Here is a 22,307-nt window from a genome sequence, read left to right as displayed (position 1 = left end):
CAACTTTTGTTCCACAATTCAAAGAGTCTATGAAATACATTATTTAGGCTTGATGTGATATAACAGCCACCAAGTGTAACTGAACCACACTTGACACTCATGTATTTTAGGAAAAAATACATCCTACAGAAATATAAGTAGCAGAGGAACAGTTTTACATAACAGTCATTACCAGCTCCTTGAAAACACACTTACATGAAATATCCAAGGTGACAAGAGAGCTATACAAGCTTTAGTTGCCATCCCTGCACTGGCTGCTTCCTTCCATCCTGGTCTGTCTTCTGTGATGTCTTCTCTGTGGCTAGCTTAAAGAAGGGCCCAGAATCAACTCTGGTTTTTTTCAAATTCTTCTTTATCACTCATTTTGTAGTAGATCATTAATCTGGGATATTAACCAAATCCCAGTCCAATAACTAGAACTTTTGTTCTCCAGCTTTACTTTTAACTTCTTGTGTTTCATTTCCCAGAAGCTGCTGCCACCTAGCTCAGTGTCTTTAACTGCATTTCTCTGGCTTGTTTACCCATTACAACCCTCCCTGATAAAAATCCCCATGATAAGTCTCCATCGCTATGGCATCAGCTTTTCTTCTTATTTTTTTCCCCCCTTCTTGTCTTCTTCCATCCAGCACACAGTAGCACCATCCTGAGGCAAGGCCTAAGACAATAATGACTGCCATCTGCTGGCATCATCCTTCTTCTTGCTTTGCAGATGATACTGTCATACTCAAGTTCTTCCAGAACCTAAGTCGACATCAGCATTTATTGTAACTGAAGAACACAGGTATACCTCACATTTCCCCCCAAATTTCTATCATCTACTAAGTTATCTCACTGATGTTGCTCCCTGCTTTCCTCTTCTGCCCTGCTTCATCTTTCATTCTGTAGGAACTTGCAGCCATCTCAGACTGATACAGAAAGCTTGTCATAAGAGCCAGACACGCTTATGCATATAAGAACCCTTTCAAGATCTTGACTGACATGAATCACTTCAGCAGAAAAGAAAAGATACTTCAAAAAACAAAGCTGCAAACCCAAAGGACAATATTAAGCACTTGAAGAGCAGGAAGGTGTAGAGGTATTGGTCTTCATAATTAAAAGCACAGCCCTTAACCAGCTACCCCAAACCCCACCTACTAAACAGAAATGGTTCGGCTGCATTCCTAACAACAGTTTCGCTGAGGTTCTAGGAAAAGCTCAGCACTCCTTTCGGGAAACACTAAGAAAAATTACCAAGAAAGTTATTAATTTTAGCTTTTCAGGCAGTGGCTTAGTCCTGAGCTTACAATCCCAATTGCATAAAGACATTTATCTCCCTATGGCACCCAGTATCCACAGTCCAACTGGCATGATTTACCTTCCTCCTCAAATACCAACTATCTTTCTCGTAAAGCCCCCAGAAAACACTCTGAAATGACACAGATGACATGTAAAACTGAATTTTATTGATGTCCTTGCTGAAGGTTATATTTGCACTGAACATGCTCAGCAGTAAGGCCACCTGCTATAGCATTTATCAGTTGCACTGGAACTTGCAATTCCACAAGCAAGATGCCATCATCCACTGCAAATCCATCACATGCAAACCAGAATATGTGTTATCCTTCATTTAGGGTCACCTTGTTCTGTTCACAAGCACAAACTATACATGCTGGACTCCACGGCTACCTGATAGATGCCATAGCCGTATGTACAGCAGCCTAGGGACAAGTTCTGCTACCACAGAGAAAACACATTGGCATCTAGTGGCCAAAGAGCACATTACAGACAATACGGAGCAGTTGCCTCTCATTTCATATTTATGCTGTACAGAGAGATGCAGCGCAGACTGGAATGGGCAGATGCAGCAACAGCTCCTGCAGAACAGAGGAGTCCCAGTGAAAAATCCAGCGTAGGTGTGAATCCACCTGCACAGCAGCTGATTGGTACAGGAACTGGAATGAGGTAGGGCAGCCAGAAACACTACAAAGGTACCAGGACACAATTATCTCAAAGAAAGACATCAGTGAGCTGGAGAACAGCATTATCACCTTCATTTGTAATATGCAGGCAGAGACAAAAAGAGGTTCCAACAAGTTACTATGGTAGTGATGGCCTTCATCTAGTCACAGCTTCAGTTTCCAAAGTGCTATGTTTCCACAAAAATTCTCCTGCCTCTCTGTCTCTTCCCTGACTCCTCAAAGAAGCTAGAAGAATCCCTACCTCCAAATACTGACGAAATAAGAAGCAAAGCAGAATTACATTCAGGTGTCGCCACCACCAATTGCAAGATCACATGTGCACAAGATCGCATGTGCTACAGTCAGCCCTTCATAGGATACTCTACTAAGATTTGGATGGGTTTCCCGTCTATCTCCAAAGATCCAGGATACTTAATGACCAAGCTCAAGAAAAATCTAGAAATATCATCCACTTCTTCCCTTCCTCCCCTGTGGCACCATCCCCAATCTCAGGCTTCTTAACTTCCCATCCTGGGTGGAACAATCTAACTTTCCACTTCCAGTCCCTTTGAGGCGGACAGAACAGCTAGATGACCCCTCTGCTGACAAGAAGTATACAGCTCTCCACCCTAATGCCCAGTGATGGAGAAGGGCAGGTGCCAGACCATCACACTGGAGTTGAAGTTTGTAGATGATGCAAAGTTGAATTTCCACAAAAGGATGAAAGCCAACCAAAATATAAGGGAGGGAAGTTACAAAAGGCAGCAAATGCCTAGGATTTCCTTTAACACAGCAACACGAAGGTGATACAAGCTTGCACAGCTGACTCACTAATCCCAAGGGACCTGAACACCTCTCCCATCTGCCACTGTTCTTAATACTTCAGACTCAGCTAGGGATGAGATGGTTTCAGGTCAACCTTACTTTTCCGTGCTCCCCAGCACCTTAAGGACTGGCTATCCTGCTCATGCTACTACAGGCAAGGGAGCAACCCTAAACAGATGGATGGAGTAAGAGGCTGCATCCAACAGCCAGGGACAGGAGAAACAGAAAAGTGCTCTTCCTCATTATCAGGATCCTCTAGGTTCGGACTTGGAACTTGCCAGCCTTAGTCATGTATTTTATCCCCTTGAAGGGCTTGTACTTCTCCCCATACATGTCCAAGCGATTCACCTTCAGTCCTAAAGGCAAAAAACCATAGCATAAGACTGACTGCTGCCACAAACAAAGCAGACAGGTGTTCAGGATAAAGGAACAGAAGATCACACTAGAGGTGCAGAAAGCATAGGGAAAGTTTTAGTAAGCAGTAAACAAAACTGAGAAAAGCTGACAACTGCTGATTGTCAGAATGACTCTTTACAAACACATCCATACTCTAAAATTCTCTACAGGCCTATAAGCACAAAATGCAAGGAAGCATAGATAGGCTGTTTCACAGTGCATGAGAGAACAAATCCATGCATCCATAGTCAAAGCACATTATTTTTTTTACTTGAAGAACAGGTTTCAGATAAAGTGTACTTCAGAAGGCCTGCAGAGCTACTGCAGCTATGTGCAGAGTGAGCACTGACAAAGCAGACAATCTCAGCCTCTTTACCTGACAGTCACTTACCAGATATAGCCAGCTGCTGAATTTTAAACTGCAGATTAATGGTGGGGTTTTCATCTGGTTTTGATGTCCCAGCTTGCAGGCTCACGCTCCCCTTCAGACTTGGCAGCTTCTGGGGGTTTATTTTCCCCACATCCCATGACAGCAACTTCAAGGAACAGAAAATGCAGCAGTGAAACAGAAATACGGTAATACCCTCTGAAGAAGAGTCCCCCTCTAAAAACATCTTTTAATGTTTCTTTATGGAAAAAGTCTTTGTCTCAGGTATCTTGCCTTTCATATTGGGCAGACACAGTACAGGCTTAAGGAGTAGCTGCCTCAGACCTTTGTTCTCCCTCCCTCTTTCCATAAGGTTCTCCAGAAATCTACCATGAATGGTATTTCCACTGCTTATGCTACAGCCCCCATTTCCTATGTGTAACAGTGACCAAAATAATGCAGAATTGCCTCCTCTCTGAGTAGCTGCAGCAGTGTTGCTTGAGGCTCCACTGTGCGTAAACCATCAAACTTGTGTTTGCAATAAGAAGAAAAAAAAAAAAGTGAACTTGGGGTGGAGGGGAGGCAGCAGACATTAAACAACAAAACCAGAACACACCAAACCGCATCAAAACCCACCAACCAATACAAATCCTCAGCGTTTGCAAAGGACCAAGTATAATGTGCAGTACTGGGCATGACTAGATACGCAGAAGTTTGCAAAGCACCAGACTGATGCATCATCATACAATACCAGCAGGATTTTCTGCACACACTAAGCAACCAGAACTACAGTCCACTCAGACACTGAACAGTTTGTTGTGGGGATTAAGACAACTTCTACTATGCAATTGTCCAGAAAAAGTTCTCACCCCAAGAAAAGATACTGCCTTCAGACAACTGATGTTCAAGGAAATGTTCATGTAAGCATGAGCAGCTCAACTTAATTTGCTGAAAGGTAAGAAAGATTAAAAAATACATATAATTTCTTTCCTCTCACCTTTGTAACTGGATCGAAGACATGTGTTCCTTGAGAGGGTGTGAGGGTCATATTTAAGACACCCTTTGGCATCTGGCTAGAGACCATCACTCCTTCCACAGTCTTCCCCATAGTCTGCTTCGGCCCCACTGTGATCTCAAAACGTCCCAGTGAGCTGCCATCACGGAAACTGATATTGTGTTTAATGTAGACAGGAATTGCCACAAGACTAGAATAAAGACATGAAGAGAAAGTCCTTGTCAATCTTTTGTCTTCATCTTTGGTTTTCCCAATGCAGTCCTTGCTCTCTACATTAAAAAAAGTGTAATTATGACTTGAGAACAGGATTCTGACTTTGCTGTTAGAGATCAAACAAATCAGTGTAGGATTTTCTTCTCTTTTAAGGAGATTGGTTTCCAGTGTTTTCAATCAAGTTTGCCATATCTTAAGTTTTCTATCTCTCTACAGGACAGGTAGCTACATCCAATAAGTAACAGGAGACTTGAACATAAGATGAGGAATGTTTTTCCATGTCTCAACCAGGCTGGCAAGTAGTTCCAGGCAGTGCAGCAGCACTTGAACTTCATGTTTGTGCTTTTGGCTGGATTTCCCACTCCTTTTCACCTATTTGAGATAAGCTTGACAAAGTCTAACAAAATGTTTTAGCATCTGTAACCCCGATTAGTACTTAGTAAGCTGCTTCTAGAAAAGAGTGCAGCTGACAAGAACTTGTGGTTCTATTAAGAGAAATGTTATAAACCCCCAAAAGATTACCAAACTATCTTGTTTTACTCTGTAAGTATTTTATAAATATAGGAAAGCAACAGCTTGATTACTCCATACTGCCTAATTCTTTCCCTCTCTAGTTTGTTCATCTGCTCCTAGTCTTTGAAAAAAATGCTGGCTGACCAAAAAGAAATGATAGAATCAATGCTCCAAACAAGGAGAAAATATGTTTTAAAAAAGGAAAAGTTCAAGTTGCTATGCACCTCTACTTCATATGGCACAACATGCCACCTGATTTTTAAAAGCAATTCCTCCCCACCCCCCAGCCAGGAAGATCCAAATTTCATAATTCACAGCACTACATTTGTCACTTACTTCTGAGCACTGACATGGTAGGAGAGCAAGCGAAAATTTCCATCAGGTGGAATGAAGGAGAGTATTCTCTCCGATTCCCACCGCTTAAAACGCACACATGGATGAAAGCTGACATCATCCAACAACCGAGGGTTCTGAAATAAAAGAACACCACAAAGTTTGTCAAGGCAGTACTACTTAAAATAACCTCTTCTTCTCAGTCTTCTATCCATGAAGGACCTACCATTTGATGCATTCTGCCCACTTGAAGGTAACTACATTCAGACATGTTAAGTTATTTGATGCTGTTACATCTGTGCAATAGCAGTACTCAGTAACCTCCACCCTGTTTTAGAAAATTTAGTCATGTCAAATAATTACATTGATACATACTCATAAAAAAGATGGCCCTTTAGGGTATCTGCCTAAAGCACCACTGTATCTCAGAAACTTAGTCACAGCACACACTAACAGTACTTTTAAAAAAGAATCTGAAAAAAAACCACCTTTAGGCTCAAAGTTGCTGAAGTTCACTGTGAGTTTCCATTGTCAGTTCTTTCTATTTGGCATACCCACATTCTTATGTATTGGAATCCATCAGCATGAGACTGAGATCTTAGTAGCAGGGGTAGGAAACCCTTTTCAAAACACTTAAGGAAAGGTACATCCTTGAGCTTTACCATGAAGGAGAGGGTAAGGTCTGGCATCCCAGTCAGCTTCACACAAGCATCAATCACTCCTTGGATTTCAGCAGTAATCGTGGAACCTGCAACAATAAAGTAAACACGGAGGTTATGTGAACCTGACGAAAAAAATCCCAATGTGGAAAAACTTATCAGTGGGGAGGAAAGAAATCTATCATCTTTATGAAATGTCATAGCTCATTATGTTGCTGCTCAAGATTTCTCTCATTCCCAACAACTTCTAGATGCATACAAGAAAGAACCAGCAACAACAGCCATGTCCATTTGAATGGCCAGTGTCAGCAGCTCCCAATTCTTAACAAGACTAAGATGCACAAAAACTAAGGAGACAGTGCTACACACAATGTTCACTCACCTTCTATTTTCCCAATAGATACAGGAACTGTTTACAAGACCTCAGGAACAAAAACATGTTAAAACCTTGGTACCGCTCTAGAATTTTTGACTGAATAGCACCTACAACTTGGCAACATTCCAGAGTAAGAACAGGAATAGAGCTTCCCACACTTAGACAGGGGAGCTTCTCTTTGAAAACCTAAATCTCTCTTCAGGCACTATCTGGACAAGTCACCCTCGCCTTAGCCAGAAGCAGCTTCCATACCTGATTTATCAATGATTGCATCTATCTCCTCAATCACATCAAAATATGCCTCATTGTTGGTATATTTTACACCAGTACGTCTCCAAGGCACCACTGATAGCTGTCCAGTAGGAAGTTGATCACCCACATTAGTGCTTCCTGGAAAAACAAGGGCAATCACAACCACCACAAAAGTTAGCCAATGCTCCAGAACAAGTCCTTGGCCTTACATAATTGCAATTAATCCCTGAGAACCTCTCTCTCTTTGTAGGAGAGCAATTACACTTCCAGACTCACCATTTGTATACTACATTTTACATCTCTCTTACATCCAACTCTAAAACATACCACAATAAGGCATGGGGAAGTGCAACTGAAAAAACAAAACCAAAAGCCACCCCAAGAAAACCCGCATCCTAAACTAACTCATCCAGGAAGTCATGTCATGGCTGTAATTGGAAATGTAATATGTCTGTTTCAGTTAAAAAAAAACAAACAAAAAGTGCCACTAGTGCTGGAACTGGAAGGAACCTCAAAACAAATACTAACACTGGACTCCCTAAATACACCCATGTTGGGGTTTAGAATGGCATGGGACCACATAAATTTTCTTCACCCATGTCTTATTTACTTATACAAGAATACTGTCACACGGCCACCCCAGTTTATCTACTTTTTGTCTCCTTGTACCTGTGATGGTGTTGACAACTGTTCGCAGGATAGTGGGAGGTTTTATCAGTTCCTTAAGAATATTAGATTCTGTTGCCAATGGAAAGCCATTGTCCAGCATCTCCTCCAGCACCTCATAAACCACCACAACATTGTCCTTGATCATCACCTCTGAACAGACACCAAAATAATCCTGTGCAAAAAAAATAATTACTCAACAATCTCTGAAAGAGTTTTAGTGATCATTCAGTTCAGTGTCCCCCCGCATCTGGAGGAGATAAAACAACACTGAACCTCCATGTACTAGTGCAAGCACATCAGATAGGCTGACCACTCCAACAGAAGTGCACAACTCTGAGCATACCTCTGCCACTGCCCCAGCGAGCTTGCAAATCACTGCATCATCATATGTTCTTATTTCCTTTCAGTATAACAAGATTCCCTTTGATAGCGAAAAGATTTTTTTTTTTAATTAGCACTTGAAACTGTCTCAATTGCAACCAATTAAGCAGCAGTATTAATAAGAACTTACTTTGTGCGGTCACACTACTGACTTGTGTGCAGTGATGCTTTTCACTAGACTCCAGTATCACATTCCTCGGCTACCCTAGTCTTTACCTACAGTACTCTCAACACTTTCAATGGTGCAGCACTGCTGTTTGAGGAATTCAGCCTCTCCTCATCAAATCAAAGCTTCTTGTTTACTTTTGTTATAATGCTTGCGTACATATAGGCAATAATACAATTATTAACTTCAATTCTGTAAATATTTTTCAAAAACTCACGCGGAATACAGGGGAAGCACAACTTCAGACTCTGCATATTCTGCCTAAGTCCATGTCTGTTTTATAGGAGAAGACTTCTGAAGTCCATCTAACACACTACCTGTGTTTTTTCATTCTGATACTGCTTGGGGTGCACAGACTGCTTACACATCCTAAGATATATTAGAGTAATACCAAAGTCCACTATTCTGAAAAGTCTGAAAAATAATTCTATCCACATAACAAAACCCTCCTTCCTCGTAATTTAAGAGGTGTATAAAGCAGAACCTCGGAACATGAATAACAGAAGATCCACAGACATGTTTGTTCCCCAGCTTGATTCCTCTACTGTTTCTTCAGCTCCTACTAATAATTAGAAATATCGAAGTTTGTAGTAAAAATAAACCAAGTCAAACTGTAAATCTGTAACACAATATAAGTACGGAAAACCTCAGTGGAGATCTTTCAGGACTCAGTATATGTTACAGGAAGCCATTTTTAAGATTGAACATTTAATTTACTCACATTTCTATTCTATGGGGTCTTCAACCATCATTCCGGAGAGTGAGCGAGCAAGCACACGCACACAAAGACAAACCTGAGCTTCTAGTTACTTACAGCAATTAAAGAGCTCAGGGATTCTGCACAAAGCATGAGCATACATAAATCGTGATGCTAGAGAATTCCTAGGCCTGCACTAAAAATACTATTTCTTTTTCAGACATACCAGATCTTAACATATGGCCAGGCCAGTGAAGAAATGCTCACACCTCGTCCCCTCACAAAAAACAAGACCTACGCAACTGACATGGTACATTTTTGGCCTGAACAGCCAATCCACAGCCTGCACTCTCATTCTCATTGGCACCTGGAAGAAAAAGCTCACATGATACTTGTTTGACCAGGCACCCACATTTCCTGTAGGATGCTGGTCACAAGACATTTCAAATCCAGACTACACAATCATGTTGTTGACAGACAGAAGACAAGACATTTCAGTGTTTCCCTAAACTGACCAACAGTCACATCAGCCACAGCACCGAGGGAACATGGCTGCTCCGCAGCAACTCCTGTGACTCACTTCTTTAGCAAGCCAGTACACTTTTAAGAAACACCTAGAGATACAAGCACATAGGATGGTTGTCACTAATTCACTAAAGCACGTGGCTATGAGTCGCAAAAACTCCTCGTGAGAACAAGGCCAGCTCGGTCTTAGTTCACAGCCCCTAGAAGACACGAGGCTGCAGAACAGAAACATAAATCTTGATTGCTGAGGGGTCCTTCCTGCAAGCATGGGCTGATCTGGAATCTATCGTCATCCGGAGCTGTATACTCCCAACCACCGCAAGCCGTCGAGACCCACTGTAGGTCCTCGCAGGTGCGGGATGAGAATTACGAGATAGGAAAAAGAAAATGAACTGCTGCTAACTTGAAGGGCTCCCTTTTCCCCGCCGCCCCGTCCTCCTTCACAACACGGCAGTGAAGCCGGGGCTCCTCTTCTAACCTCGCACGCACCAGCCAACCGACCCCTTGGCTGCAGCCGGCGCCGCAGGCCGCCCCCGCCCCGCACCTGGAACGTATCGACGACGCGGTGCAGGAACTCGATGACGAAGAGAGGCGGCACCTCGCTCTGGATGACGGCCACGAAAAAGATCTTGTGGCGGTAGACGCTGAGGAGGTAGTGGTGCGGCGTGGGGATCACCGGCGGCACGTTCTCCGCCTCCGAGGCCCTCTCCTGCGCCTCGAAGAAGTAGTCGCAGACGGAGCGGCTGACGACGCTCTTCCAGTGCTTCTCTAGGAAGATATCCCCCGAGGCGTTGATCAGGAACAGGCTGTGGATCATGGCTGCGGCGGGAGCCGGAGCCGGCGCCGGGCCTGCCCTGCGCCCCGCCGCGAGGACTGGCAGCGCCCGAAGCTGCCCCCTGACCTCAATGGGCGGGGCTCGGCAGCAAGCACGCTGATTGGGTGACCCGCCAACACCCACGCCCGATAGGCCGAAGGGAGGCGGGCGGATGATGACGCAGCGAACGGCACGCTGCGACCGGGCAACGCCCCCCGAGCCGAGGCCGCAGCGGCCGGTCGCCGCCCCTCGTGCCCCTCAGCTTCTGACTGCTCGGGAGAGCCGGCGGGCCGGGCTCCTCGTACGCGGGCTGCTGCGTCCCCGGCGTGGCGCGCCCGCCCAGGTTTTCCGGTGGGGCGCTCAGAATCCCCACGGACTGGTTTTTCTAAGGGTACCCTCTTTTTCGGGTTGACGTCTTAGTATAGTATATAAAATGTGTTAAGGAACCCAGTTTCTACAGTGCAGTGCTGCTAGCTGAACGTGTTGCACTGTGTTGTTTTGCTGGTTTGTTCACCACAGAGCACCACACAGTCCGGCTGGCATGGGAAATGGCAACTACCACGCAAAATGCAGCTGAACTCTACGCCAAGTGATTCCTTTGCAGAATTAGAAGAGGTGTCTCACATTCGCATAGCAAATCTCTGGACTTCTGAATCAGGCAGATGCCATTACAAGTAATTTTCCAATCCTGCTGCTCTGCTGGGAACAAACAAATACAAGAACAAAAAAAAAGACATCCTTTCTATCCCATCAAACAAACTGTCTAAGTATACAACCCTTATTACGTGGTGACTGCCTACCGGTTAGGACTGCTGCACGAGCACCGCAAGACTCTGGCCTGAGTCTTTGCACCTGACGATGCCTCACGGTTGTGGGCAAATCTTTTAAGCAGTGGTACGAAGCCTGGAGTAAGCTGAACGGACTGATTTATGTCAGAATGCAAAAAAATCTGCACAGTTCAGAGTTTATATTAGATCTTATTCTCTATTGATACTTTGTAGCTATTTTCCCCCTAAAATGGGGCAGAAGTCAGTTTATTTACTCTGACATTACCTTTTAATACTCCTGTAGGCATACATCCTTACTTAAAGTATTAGATAATTCAACGCATGCTAGATGAGCTTTTTAGTATAGCAGAACATAATGAAGGAAAAATTAACTACAGATGAATTTCTTTCATGGTCATAATTTGTATCAAATGCATTTTTTAAACATCATCAAATAATGTTTTTTAAATGCCTAATTCAAATTACTGTAATGAATTACATATTTGTGAGCGCAAAGGGGTAATAATTTGTCATTTAATCACAGCACTTCTAAATTCAAAAAGGTTATTTATTATTTTAATATAATCGCTTTACTTTTAACACGCAGATATTGTAAAGATTATTGTATCAGCTTATGAGGCTCTTGGGGACTGTATTAATGGGAATCTTGTAGGTATCACAGGCAGAAAGCAGCAGCACATCATTACATTGACCAACAACATAAAGCCTTTATATGTCTGGTTCTCTGAGGAAACCCTTCTGGTTTTACCCTGGACCACCAAATCAACATTCATGGGATACATCTTTTCAATATAGCCATTTGTTTTCTGTCTCACAAAAAGCAATTCAGTTTTGACTGTATTACACGTTTAAAAACTGCCATTTCCCTCTAACTGCTTGCACCCATTATTAAAATTGTTAGTATTTTACCCAGTTCATGATGATGTTACTTCTGTATTTTTCCTCAGTTACTTCAGTTTCTTTAGCCATCAAGAACGTTGGTGCCAATACTAAAGCAACTATAGGGCAGTTAATTATTTCTGCACACCAAAGGAAAGGGTTGTTGAGGGAAAAGGGGAAATATGTTTCTGCTTTAAAATCAGACAAGTTTATTAAAATATCTTGCTGACATGTGCAGAGAACAATTTGCAGTTACACCACCATTTCCTGCTGCAGAAATGCTGCCTGACTGCTTCCAAACTGTTAGCGCAAAGATTACGTTTAGTTCTGCAAGTCAGTCTCCACAGTGGCTCGGGAAGTTATCTAAACTTGGAACCTAAAAGGAGAACATAGCAGAAGATGCTGCCAGAACAGAATATCACTTTGCTGGTTAATTTAGTGACTGCCTAAAAACTGCTCACTGAAGAGTACTATACTTCAGTCACAGTATATGAACCCCCAGAGAAACCTAAGCACAGTCAAAGGGCAGTGCTACAAAATGATGTTGCCAAACCATGCACTGTTTTTACAATAAAACAACTCCTTACCATCTGTACTTTGCCATATGCAGCAATTCTGATGATTTAACTGTTAGCCTGTACTGTGCAAATAAGAGAGTAGAAGAAAACAGGCCATTTTTTAATTTGTATTAGTCAACAAAACCAATTAATTTTGCAAGGGTGCTAATAATAACCTACTGCAAATTTTGAAACAGAACAGTCTACAGAGTGATACTCTTGTAGGAACACAACTGGGTTTTGCTGTTAAATACTGAATCCTCTTAGTCTTGCTTTACTTTCACATCGGAAAATTACATTTCTCTCTCTGTTAGTTTCTCTCGACATAGCAACACAGGTTTGTAATTTAAGGCACTGGAAGCCATGCAGCATAGAACCACCTGAATTTTGAAGACTCAGGAAGAGGTGGGAGAAGAGATTAATTTGTAGGGATAATCCAACTCTGACAAGGCCAGACCTCTATAGTCTTACATGGCAGAAACAGAACCATTTGTACAGTATGTTGTACAGTAGCATGTCAAACTCCATTGGCTTCAAGTAATAAGCAACTCACTGAAAACATCTAACTTTTGCACTAGAAAACCTATTCTGTTAAAATGTCAAAAGAGTTTGTCTTACTCAACAGAGAGATTTCTCACCTCAAGACACTAAACAAAACCATTCAGAAAACATCATGTTTGCTTTATCAACTGTCTCCACAATGTTTTTTAAGATTTTATTTTTTCTTTTCTTGAAAGGGAAGCTCACACGAAACTTTACACAATAGTTGTCCCTTCAAGGAAGTTGCAAAAAATGCCTAGTTTATAACGTGTGTGCACAACTGGTAAACTGAGCCAGAGGTTAGAATAGGATAGGGAATTGCAGGCAGCATGTAGTCGTTGAGGATGGGTAGCAAAACGAGATACTTTCAGCCAAATATAACCTGAGACAGAAACCAAATATAACCTGGGACAGACTTGTGTGAAGTGAGAACTTGCACTTTGCTCGTTCCTGCCAACTTTCAGCACGCGCCAGTCCGACACGACCCCCCCGCACAGCGCCAGAGGAGCCTCCCGCGCCCCCCGCCAGGCACCAGCCGCTCTTCACCTCAGCGACAGCAGAGCCAACACCAATGTACCGGGACAGCTCCCAAGTTACCTCCGTGCAGAACGGCGACTTTGAGCAGCATGTTTTTACTCTAACAACTAAAACGTATCAAAGATGTCGGGAAATTCCACGAACTACCTCACAAAGACGCCCAAGGACCGACCCGTCTCTCAGCGCGCGCCGCCGAGGCACAGCCACGGCGCGCCCGCCCTCCAGGCTAAAAGGTATCGTTATTTCAAAATTCCACGTAACTTCGGTACCTTTGAGTCACAAAGCCCCAGTCACTGTTACAAGCGCAAGCTTAATTAAGCCTAAGAGACAGATCTCCTACCTTACAGGTTACAACCACCCGCCTACCAGCGTACGACCATTAACACGAGTCCTCCCGCCGCCCAGCCGTTCCCGCCCGCATCCCAGCGGCCGGAGCAGCCGGTAGCCATACCCTCGGCCGCAGCCCCGCGCGTTCGGAGCGCGGGGGGCTTCCCACAGCCATAGCGAGACGTCGCCGACAGCACCCGCTCCGCGGCTCCCGCCCAAGCGCCGTGTCCAGCCAGCCTTCACCGAACGCTGCCGCCACCCGCCCCGGCCCGGCCCCTCACACTCTGCCCGCATGGCGCCGCAGGCCGCCCCCAGCAGCGGGCCCCGGGGCGGCGGCCCGGCCGCTCCGGCTGCCCGAGGAGCCACCCCGCCTCCCCGCGCCGCGCGCTCCCGCCGGCGGCCGGGGCTGCCGCAGACCCCGTCTCCGCGGCTCTTCCCGGCGGCGGCCGCTCCCGCCCCGCCGCGCCATTCCCCGCGCGCGCCCCCGCCCGCCGCGGGCTCTTCCCCTCCCACGCCCCCTCCCCCCGCCGCAGAGCTCCGGACCCAAGATGGCCGCCGTGTCAGTTTCGGGCTTCGCCGCCGTCCGGCCTTTGCTTCTCGGTTCCCGTCTCTCGCGGGCCTCGGTGAGTAGCGCCGGCGGGACCGCCCCAGCTTGGGTGCCTGATGCCGGGGAACCCGGAGACAGGCGGCTGGCAAGCCCCACGGCCTGGGGAAGGGGAAGGCCCGCTGGGCGCTTCAGGCTCGCGGCCTGTTCCGGCCCCGCCGCCGCTCTGCGCCAGGCCCGGACCCAGCCGCCCGCTCCGTTGGGGCCCGCCGGGCCTACACCCCGGGGAGGAGGCGGCCGCGGCACGGCGCGGATGAAGTGGGCGGTTCAGGCGGGGGGGGGCCGCCGGCTGCGCTCCTCTCCGTCTCTCGGGCGCGGGAGAGCGCGGCTGAGGCGGGCGCGGGCCCGGCCGAACCGGTGCGAGAGCCAGGCTGCACCGGCCGCCTCCGTGGGGATGGAGAATGGTGTGGGGCCGGGCTGGTCGTCGGGGCTGCGGCCTGCGCCCTGCTTTTCCCGATTCTGCTAGTGCGAGCCCCTCGACCGAGGCAACGCGTCCCTCGGGGCGCCGGGTGCGGGGCCTGTCCGGGACAGGGATGGGGACGAGCGGTAGCAGGTGCAGGCACCGCTTGTCACGCAGAGAGCGAGCAACCGACCCGGCGCCGGGACCGTTCCGGTGTCGCCCCAGCTTGGCCGGGCGGTTACGTAACGTCCTGCGCACGGAGCTCCGCTGGGGTCAGCGCGCCGCGTCCGCCTTGGCCCCGCGATCCCGCCGTGCCGGGGCGCCCCGGCAGCGCAGCCTCGCTTGGCTGACGGGCGGGTCTCAGGGGCCCGCTTTCCCTTTCCATCGGTTGTTCGCGGGGTAAAAACTCCAGGCGAGCGCTGCATCCTTTCTGGTCTGAACAGTAGTTCTGAATCTTTCCAGTACTGGCTGTATGGAGCTGTGCAGTGGAGTCTGATGTCTGTATGCAAATCTGTTCTGTGTGTTGATAAATTCTTCAGTACTTACTAGAAAGCAGAATGGGAGAGCTGTGTTGATGACTAACTCGTGACTAAAACTTTCCTTGCAGAAAATCGTTATTCCTTGTGATAAACAGTTCATAAGTCCTTCTCGGTTAGGGTATTTTTGCAGTAGAACTTAAGCACAACGTACTGTCATCAACGTAGAAGTCTTTGTTAAAGACAACTAAGGGCTGTGAAGTAGAGCTTTGTATTCTTCCATCTGCATCTTTAATTAGCAGTTTCATAAGCATTTCTTCATTGTGTATGGTCACCTGTTACTTTGTCCTCAAGTGTTTTCAGTGTGCCTCAACTACACTGAAGATTATAACATTGTATTCTTCTTTTCTGTGGTCTCTGAAAGTGGAACATTTAATTACAATCTCCAGCTGCGTTTCTTCACTTTTTTTCTTGATGGGACAACTGTCATAGCTTTTCTTAGCAGGAGGGAATCAGACCTATGATTACACTTCTGGAAGAGCTCTGAAAGTTTGTTGCTGTTTGCTCAAGACTCTTGGCTATTCCTACTGCTTTCTGTTGAAGTTTCAGGCAGGGCTTTCATGTGCAAAAATAAAGATCTTAAAAAAGCAGCAGCTGTCTTCATTATGGGTCCATCACCCCCCCACCCCCACCCCCCCCACCCCCAAATACTAGTTTAGGTTGTGCTCAGCAAAGATCTAAAAGTTGGTATGGAATTTATAGTGACTTACAGATTGAAATAAAAAGGGCACACTTTTTCTCTAGGCTATATGGAGTTATTTCAGTGTTAAAGCATGCTTGTATTAGTAGTGAAGATAAAACCTTAAGTATTACTTCAGTGTTTCAGAACTGTAGTAGTGGATTAAAACTTTCCTATGTGTTTAATGCATTAGTGTTGACTGTTGTTTTGTGGGGTTTTTTCCCCTTTCTCTAACTGTTCTTTGGAAATGTCTCTCTTTTTGTTTTCTTCTAGGCCTAATGTTACAGTTCTTCTCATTGTGAGTGTGCAGACCAGAAGCTGAGGTGAGATATGCTGAAATCTTTATATCTTTATCTGAAGCTGTTAGAGGATTTATTGGAAAGAATGAGGAAATTTCTCATTGTTTTGCTTTCCTTTCTTTAGTGTGAAAACAAATAATGTTTGAGAAAGGGGGAATAATTCAGAACAGGAAACGTGTATGCTATGGTTAGCTGGTTCCCATCATTCGAGAATCTCTTTTCTCATTGTGTGAAACTTGTTCAGCATCGGGATAAAGGATAACGACTCTATGGATATACAGAATTCTTCACCATGGTAAAACTAGCCAACCCGCTGTATACAGAGTGGATTTTGGAGGCAATCAAAAAGGTAAAGAAGCAAAAACAGCGTCCTTCTGAGGAGAGGATATGCAATGCAGTGTCATCTTCACACGGTTTGGACCGTAAAACTGTTCTGGAACAGTTAGAGTTGAGTGTTAAAGATGGAACTATTTTAAAAGTCTCCAACAAGGGTCTCAACTCCTATAAGGATCCTGATAATCCTGGGAGAATAGCACTTCCGAAGCCTCGGAACCATGGCAAGTTGGATGGTAAACCAAACGTGGACTGGAATAAACTTATCAAACGGGCAATTGAGGGCTTGGCTGAGTCTAGCGGCTCATCCTTGAAGAACATTGAGCGCTTTCTGAAAGGTCAGAAAGATGTGTCTGCATCATTTGGAGGTAGCACTGCCTCCATTTTTCACCAGCAACTACGATTAGCTGTCAAACGTGCTGTTGGCCATGGCAGGCTCCTTAAAGATGGACCTCTGTACCAACTCAACACTAAAGCAACCACTAATGCTGATGGGAAGGAAAGTTTTGAGTCTCTTTCCTGTCTCCCTCCAGTGTGTCTCCTTCCCCATGAAAAGGATAAGGTAAGACCCAGTTTGCATGAGCATTTTCTTGGGATTGATGAAATGTGTTAATACAGAGTCACGATTTGAGGTTAATTATTTGTTTCACTTGCATCTTGTAAGTTAGAAACAGCTAATGTGCATTTAAGATTCTACTGTGTCCAAATTTCTAAGCGTGAACAGAGGAGGTGCTGTAGATCATAATTTGTACCTTGGACCTGAAAACTACAAATTAACTACTGTGGGGAGTTTACCTCTTCAACACTTTGTGCAGCAGAATTGTACGTATCATAGCAGAATTACTATAGTTACATTAGCAAAACTTGAGAAGTAAGCCTCCTTACTTTTAAGGTGAGGTGGATTTGCAAAGCAAGCTTGAGATCATCTCTTGTTTTCACATTTTTGACTGCCAGTTCGGCTTCTTATTTGAATACAGATAACATGGTGAAGCGCTGATTAACAGTTGTTGCCTAATGCTGTTGTAGAGGCTTTCTTTGTTCACAATGAAAAAATCACTTTCTGTCCCAGAACAGCTTTGTTGTGAAATAAGAAGGAAAGGTATATAGGATATAGCAGTTGAAGAGTGAAATCAGAGGATGTAGAGAGCGTGGGAGTGCTGGAATGAAGAAGCTCGTGGGCTTCTATTCCCTTTTGTATGCCTCCTCCCACCTGTCTTAAATATAGTCCATTATGCAAACCGAAGTATTTTTCCATTGTTTTCCCTTTTTTTTTAATGCTTTTTCCCCCGTCCTTTCTTTCATCCTTCTGCATGCCTAAGGTCTTTGATCCTCCACTCCAACCTCAAGATGAAGCTGTTGGAGTGAAATTCATACCCAGTCAGTATCTTTCTGGTCCTTGTGCTACTGTGGAAGCAGAGTAAAACAGAAGTCTGCCTTTGTTTATTGAAGACCACTTTTTTTCCCCAGTAATTCCTATCTTTGCACTACTACTCTCCAGGACTTCTAGAATGTGAAAATTATTTTTTCCTATCCATAATAATATTTTTTTTCAGCAGTGTTGAAATTTTTTTTTGTTGTTGTAAATATCCTCTTCACTTTGGGTTTGTGCTGCTCATATTTCTTCATGTCAGCTTCACTCTCTGGTGAGAAGACTGCTTTATGGTCCGTTAGGGTTTGAAGACTTAAAACTACTGTAGGAGTCATCTTCCTTAAAAATAATAATAATACAAAAAAAATCTGTTCAGCTGCTTTATCACCGGTAGAGTTTCTCAGAACTTCCAATTTAACTGTGGGAGCTCTACTGTGGATGTAGTACTTAACTAGCCAGAGCATTGTGTTGTGGGCTGGTGGAATGTAGGAAGTAAGTATTACTATGCTGAAAATTCCAGCAACTTTCTCTATGTTTTTTCAAGTGTTCTGTCTACAAACGCTTCCTATGTACTTCTTCCAACTATATCTGTAATGAAATCAGTAGAGCTGTAAAATGGTATGAAAATTGGATATAAAGAAGCCGGGCACATGAGGCAGCCGGATTGAGAGTGGTAGTAACAGTGGAAAATATTAGCTGTGCATATTATTATTAACACACTATGTTTCACAGCTTATTCAGTCTTCTTGTAATGTGCCAAAGCTCAGGACTGGCTTGATATTCTTTCAGATCAAGTGTTCCCTGCGTTTTTCTTGAAATGGGATACATCAGAGTGGTAAATGATAATATGGGCTACTATAAATACAGGATTTGGTCTGGAGTTTGTTTTTTGCTATCCAGAAAAATATGTGTGTGCATAAATATAAACACATGCACACATATGTATGTGCATTTTGGACTGGTTAGATATGCTAATTCCTTTCCACCTCTTCTCTGAGCAGCTTGAACACTAGAAGGATTGTTATTAACATTAGAATGCACAGTAGCTATAGTAGAAATTTTGTATGGGGTTTCTTCAATAAATTCTTCTGATATTTTTTTCTCTTTTGGTGTGTTTTAAACTAACATTCTAGATTTCTGCTTTTCATCTACCATCTCTGTGCTGTGTAACCCATGCTGAGTTTCATACTAGTTTCTTAAGCAATTTTGAAGATACGCTATTAAAACTTCTATGTAGATTCTGCCAGCATTGACTAGCAAGTCAGTGGAAGCCAAAAGGTCAGTTCCTATTCTACAGGAGTTTTAAGATGGTTGGTTTTGGTTTTTGTTTTGGTCAGGTTGGGTTTTTTTTGAATGCAGGCACTATGTGGTAATCTTCCTTCACTCTATTATTTTCTGTTAAATCTCAACCAGTTATGCAGGTGCAAAAGGTTTACTATGCTGTTGTAATTCCTCCTGCCCTCCCCCCCCCCCTTTCTTTAATGGAATTATTCAGAACACATTCTTTCAGAGTATTGTGACAAGGTTTCTCTTGGCTCTTAGAAGAGCCTGGCAACAGCAGGAACAAAGGCTCAACCTCCCAAACCTGAGAAATCCCAATGACCTGTCTCTTGTTCTCTTTTATCCTTGCACTGTTTGGTCTTTAACATCGGTTTAAGAACTCTCCATACATCATATGATCCAAATTTATGAATCTTAAAGGTGTAATATTTCTTCCTTTTATTTGTTCAAATGTAGCTTCCACTCAGCTGCAAGTGCGTACCTGTCTGTCTGATAGTAGTGTTGCTTTGTTTAGATGCCTAGAAGTGAACATTCAATTCTGGGTATTTTCCTGTGTATTGTGAAACTGAGTACCTTGCAGGAGGTCTATAAAAGTTGGGGCTTATTTTTTTAAAACAAAATAAACATAACAAAGCTTCTGTAGGGCTACTTTTAGTAAATATTATTTGCTTTTCTTTCAGCTCTTATTTTTTATCTCCTTATTCTGCGAATATCACATTCTAGTGTACAAGGGCAAAAAACCTGGGAAGTTGTGATGGTTTACCAGGTAGTAATGACATGGTGCTGACATTATGGTTTTGAAATCCCTGGCCTAGAAACACTACTTGGATGAAAACAAGCAAACAAAAAAAGAACCTGCTGATGGGCAGAGTGCAGTGCTGAAATTTGCTTATCTGCTAGTGACAATGGCGGACAAGCAAAGAGTTGTCTTTAATTTCAGTTTTAAGCACTACATGTGCCTTCACTCGTGTAGGCTTTAGGAAAATGACCTTGTCTTTCTTTTCAGTTTCCTGTAGTTTAGAAGCTAAAATGGGAATTGCAGTTAAGAGCTATTTTTGCATTCCTTATGATGTTTTGGAGTAAACACCGGACTTGATTTTGGTGTAATTTCTATAAAAAGTGACAGACGGGTAAGATTCACAATACCTACCCCTGTTGAGGAAATAAATGGGCTTGTGTGGGGGGTGTGTGTCAAATTGTTACAATACCTAAAAGTAAAGGGAGTTCATACTGAAATTGTAAGGAAAGAGAAGGTGGTTGAGCCTCTTGGGTAAGTAGCAGGCAACCCTTACCCTTTCAGTGTAGCTGCAAGTGTAGGTGTCAGGCCTCCCACATTAGGTCAGCCAAGAGGTGGTAAGTATGGAGCAAAGAACGTTTGGTGGTGAGTCCACCATCCAGCAGTGACATCTGTAGGGAATGAGCAATACTGTGCAAGCTAGACTCTAAAATAAGTAATTCTACTGTTAAAGTGCAATTTCTACAGTAAAGCACTGATTAAATATGCGTGAAATATTTCTTTAAAGTATAGCTGTCGCTTCTGTTTCATTTGTAATTATATATTTGCAGACTGAAACAATTTTTACTTTTTAGAGTATTTTTTTTTCTTGAGGAAAAAATGCTGTATGCTAGTGTTTGTTCAGAGGAACAGTTTTCTTTTTTGAAACTTCCTACTAATTATTATTTTTAAAAATACTTTTTCTGAAGTGGGAGAAAAATTTTTTGATGCTGCTTTGGAAACCGTAAGTTATCTTTAAATGAATGCCATGTATCCTAAGATAGCTGAAGGCAGATTTTTTTTTTACTTATAAAAGCTAAAAGAATAAACAGCGATACTGTTTTAACATATACTGGCTATTGAAGTGTCTTTGGGTATAGAAAGACTTGACAGTATGCAGAAAAAATTAAAGGGTATCTTGATGAAATTTTCTGGGATATTTCACTACTGTTTGATTGGGGTTTTAGTTTTGGGTTGTTTTTTTGTTTGTGATTGGGCAGTTGCTGTAGAGATGATTTAGGAAATTAATCTTACTTGTACTGACACCTTGCATCTCTGCCAGAGGTTACCGCGGCCATTGCAAAGATAAAGCAAGTGGTGTTTTGCTCCTCAACTGCTGTGGTTTGTAGCCCTGTTTATTACTATTAATGTTCTGTGCTGTGAAATTCAGCTGCTGCTATTGGGAGAGAATCTCTGATGAAGGGACAGAGAGGGCAGCACAGGGCAGTAGCCTCTTTAATCATCTCTTTTGTGAACTGGCACATCATCAGAGGCCTTGGTTGCATGCTGTTGAGTTGGCCATGCAACCTGCTTGTTTGATCTGTACTACTAATACCTTTATTTTTTTGCATACTTTTTGGCACCAAAGGCGTGCATTTGCCAGACAAGAAGGCCTGATTTCTCTCACTTAGTTTGAAATGTTCTATTTGTTCATTTGAAGCCTGAAAAGTAACAACTATCTGATGCTTATCTACGGCTACCAAATGCATGTTACATATATATATAATTGTGGGAAACTTCTTATACGGTTGTGTGCTGCGACTTTAGAATGCCAGGGGGAAGGATTGCAGATTGCAGTGCTTCAGGAGTCTTTTTTGATCAGAAACTTTGAAACAGATAACTTTGCTTTTTTTAAAAAAAAATTCTCCCCCTCCCCTGTCTGGTTGAAACAGAAGAACTAACTGAACCTATGTTGGTCTGGAAAGCCCTGGGTTGTCTTCCTGAACAAGTCTCGTTGGTACAGTAGCTTTTATTTGTAGGGCTATGGTACCTAGTAGTTCAAGTCATACTGTATTGGCACTGTACAGAAGTGTAACTGAAAAGCATCTTGTTTTAGAAAGTTGGCATTTAGTGTGAAATAAGACAATATTCATGAGAGGGAGAGCATGAGGTAATACTGTCTATGTAACAAATAAAGGTCATGGTATATTAGCTACACGATAAAATTTTAATCATGTCTTTTAGCCATTACAAGGCAAATACATTCATGGTTTTGAGATTACAAAAAATTGTGACTGTATTATGGCTGTACTTACTGCAGGGTAT

At 43.7% G+C, this 22,307-nt stretch overlaps 2 protein-coding genes across 4 annotated transcripts in view; one reads left to right on the top strand and one right to left on the bottom strand.

Moving 5' to 3' along the window:
* Nucleotides 1-1,420: 1,420 nt before the first annotated feature.
* Nucleotides 1,421-14,165, bottom strand: AP3M2 (adaptor related protein complex 3 subunit mu 2). 2 transcript variants are annotated; one of them, XM_037371548.1, is made up of 9 exons: nucleotides 13,891-14,165; nucleotides 9,869-10,834; nucleotides 7,556-7,727; nucleotides 6,887-7,024; nucleotides 6,262-6,347; nucleotides 5,603-5,736; nucleotides 4,523-4,730; nucleotides 3,550-3,694; nucleotides 1,421-3,118 (listed from the first exon to the last, which is right to left on the bottom strand). In XM_037371548.1, the coding sequence occupies exons 2-9, from the start codon at nucleotides 10,139-10,141 to the stop codon at nucleotides 3,018-3,020; spliced, it is 1,257 nt and encodes a 418-aa protein (XP_037227445.1). In that variant the 5' UTR covers nucleotides 10,142-10,834; nucleotides 13,891-14,165; the 3' UTR covers nucleotides 1,421-3,017. The 2 variants fall into 2 exon arrangements, with proteins under 2 accessions (XP_037227445.1, XP_037227446.1); XM_037371549.1 differs by lacking the exon at nucleotides 9,869-10,834 and having other exon boundaries at nucleotides 13,891-14,161.
* Nucleotides 14,166-14,281: 116 nt separating this feature from the next.
* Nucleotides 14,282-22,307, top strand: part of KAT6A (lysine acetyltransferase 6A) — a 50,984-nt gene continuing 42,958 nt past the window's right edge. For both annotated transcript variants that reach the window (XM_037371543.1, XM_037371542.1), the window contains exons 1-3: nucleotides 14,282-14,389; nucleotides 16,259-16,308; nucleotides 16,409-17,179. In XM_037371543.1, the coding sequence (XP_037227440.1) occupies nucleotides 16,577-17,179 (603 nt within the window). In that variant the 5' untranslated portion in view covers nucleotides 14,282-14,389; nucleotides 16,259-16,308; nucleotides 16,409-16,576. The remainder of the gene's footprint in view (nucleotides 14,390-16,258; nucleotides 16,309-16,408; nucleotides 17,180-22,307) is intronic.

This window comes from Falco rusticolus, chromosome 20 (genome assembly GCF_015220075.1).
Source record: "Falco rusticolus isolate bFalRus1 chromosome 20, bFalRus1.pri, whole genome shotgun sequence".
Lineage (NCBI taxonomy): Eukaryota > Metazoa > Chordata > Aves > Falconiformes > Falconidae > Falco > Falco rusticolus.
Note: the sequence above shows the minus strand (reverse complement) of the source record. Positions and strands in the feature narration are given on the sequence as shown.

Excerpts from the sequence above, each read along its gene's own strand:
- AP3M2 (XM_037371548.1), bottom strand. The coding sequence starts at position 10,141 with ATGATCCACAGCCTGTTCCTGATCAACGCCTCGGGGGATATCTTCCTA. Across the intron at positions 7,025-7,555 it reads AGTTGTCAACACCATCACAG|GAAGCACTAATGTGGGTGAT; the intron begins GTACAAGGAGAC and ends TTGTTTTTCCAG. Across the intron at positions 6,348-6,886 it reads TGCAATCATTGATAAATCAG|GTTCCACGATTACTGCTGAA; the intron begins GTATGGAAGCTG and ends TTATTGTTGCAG.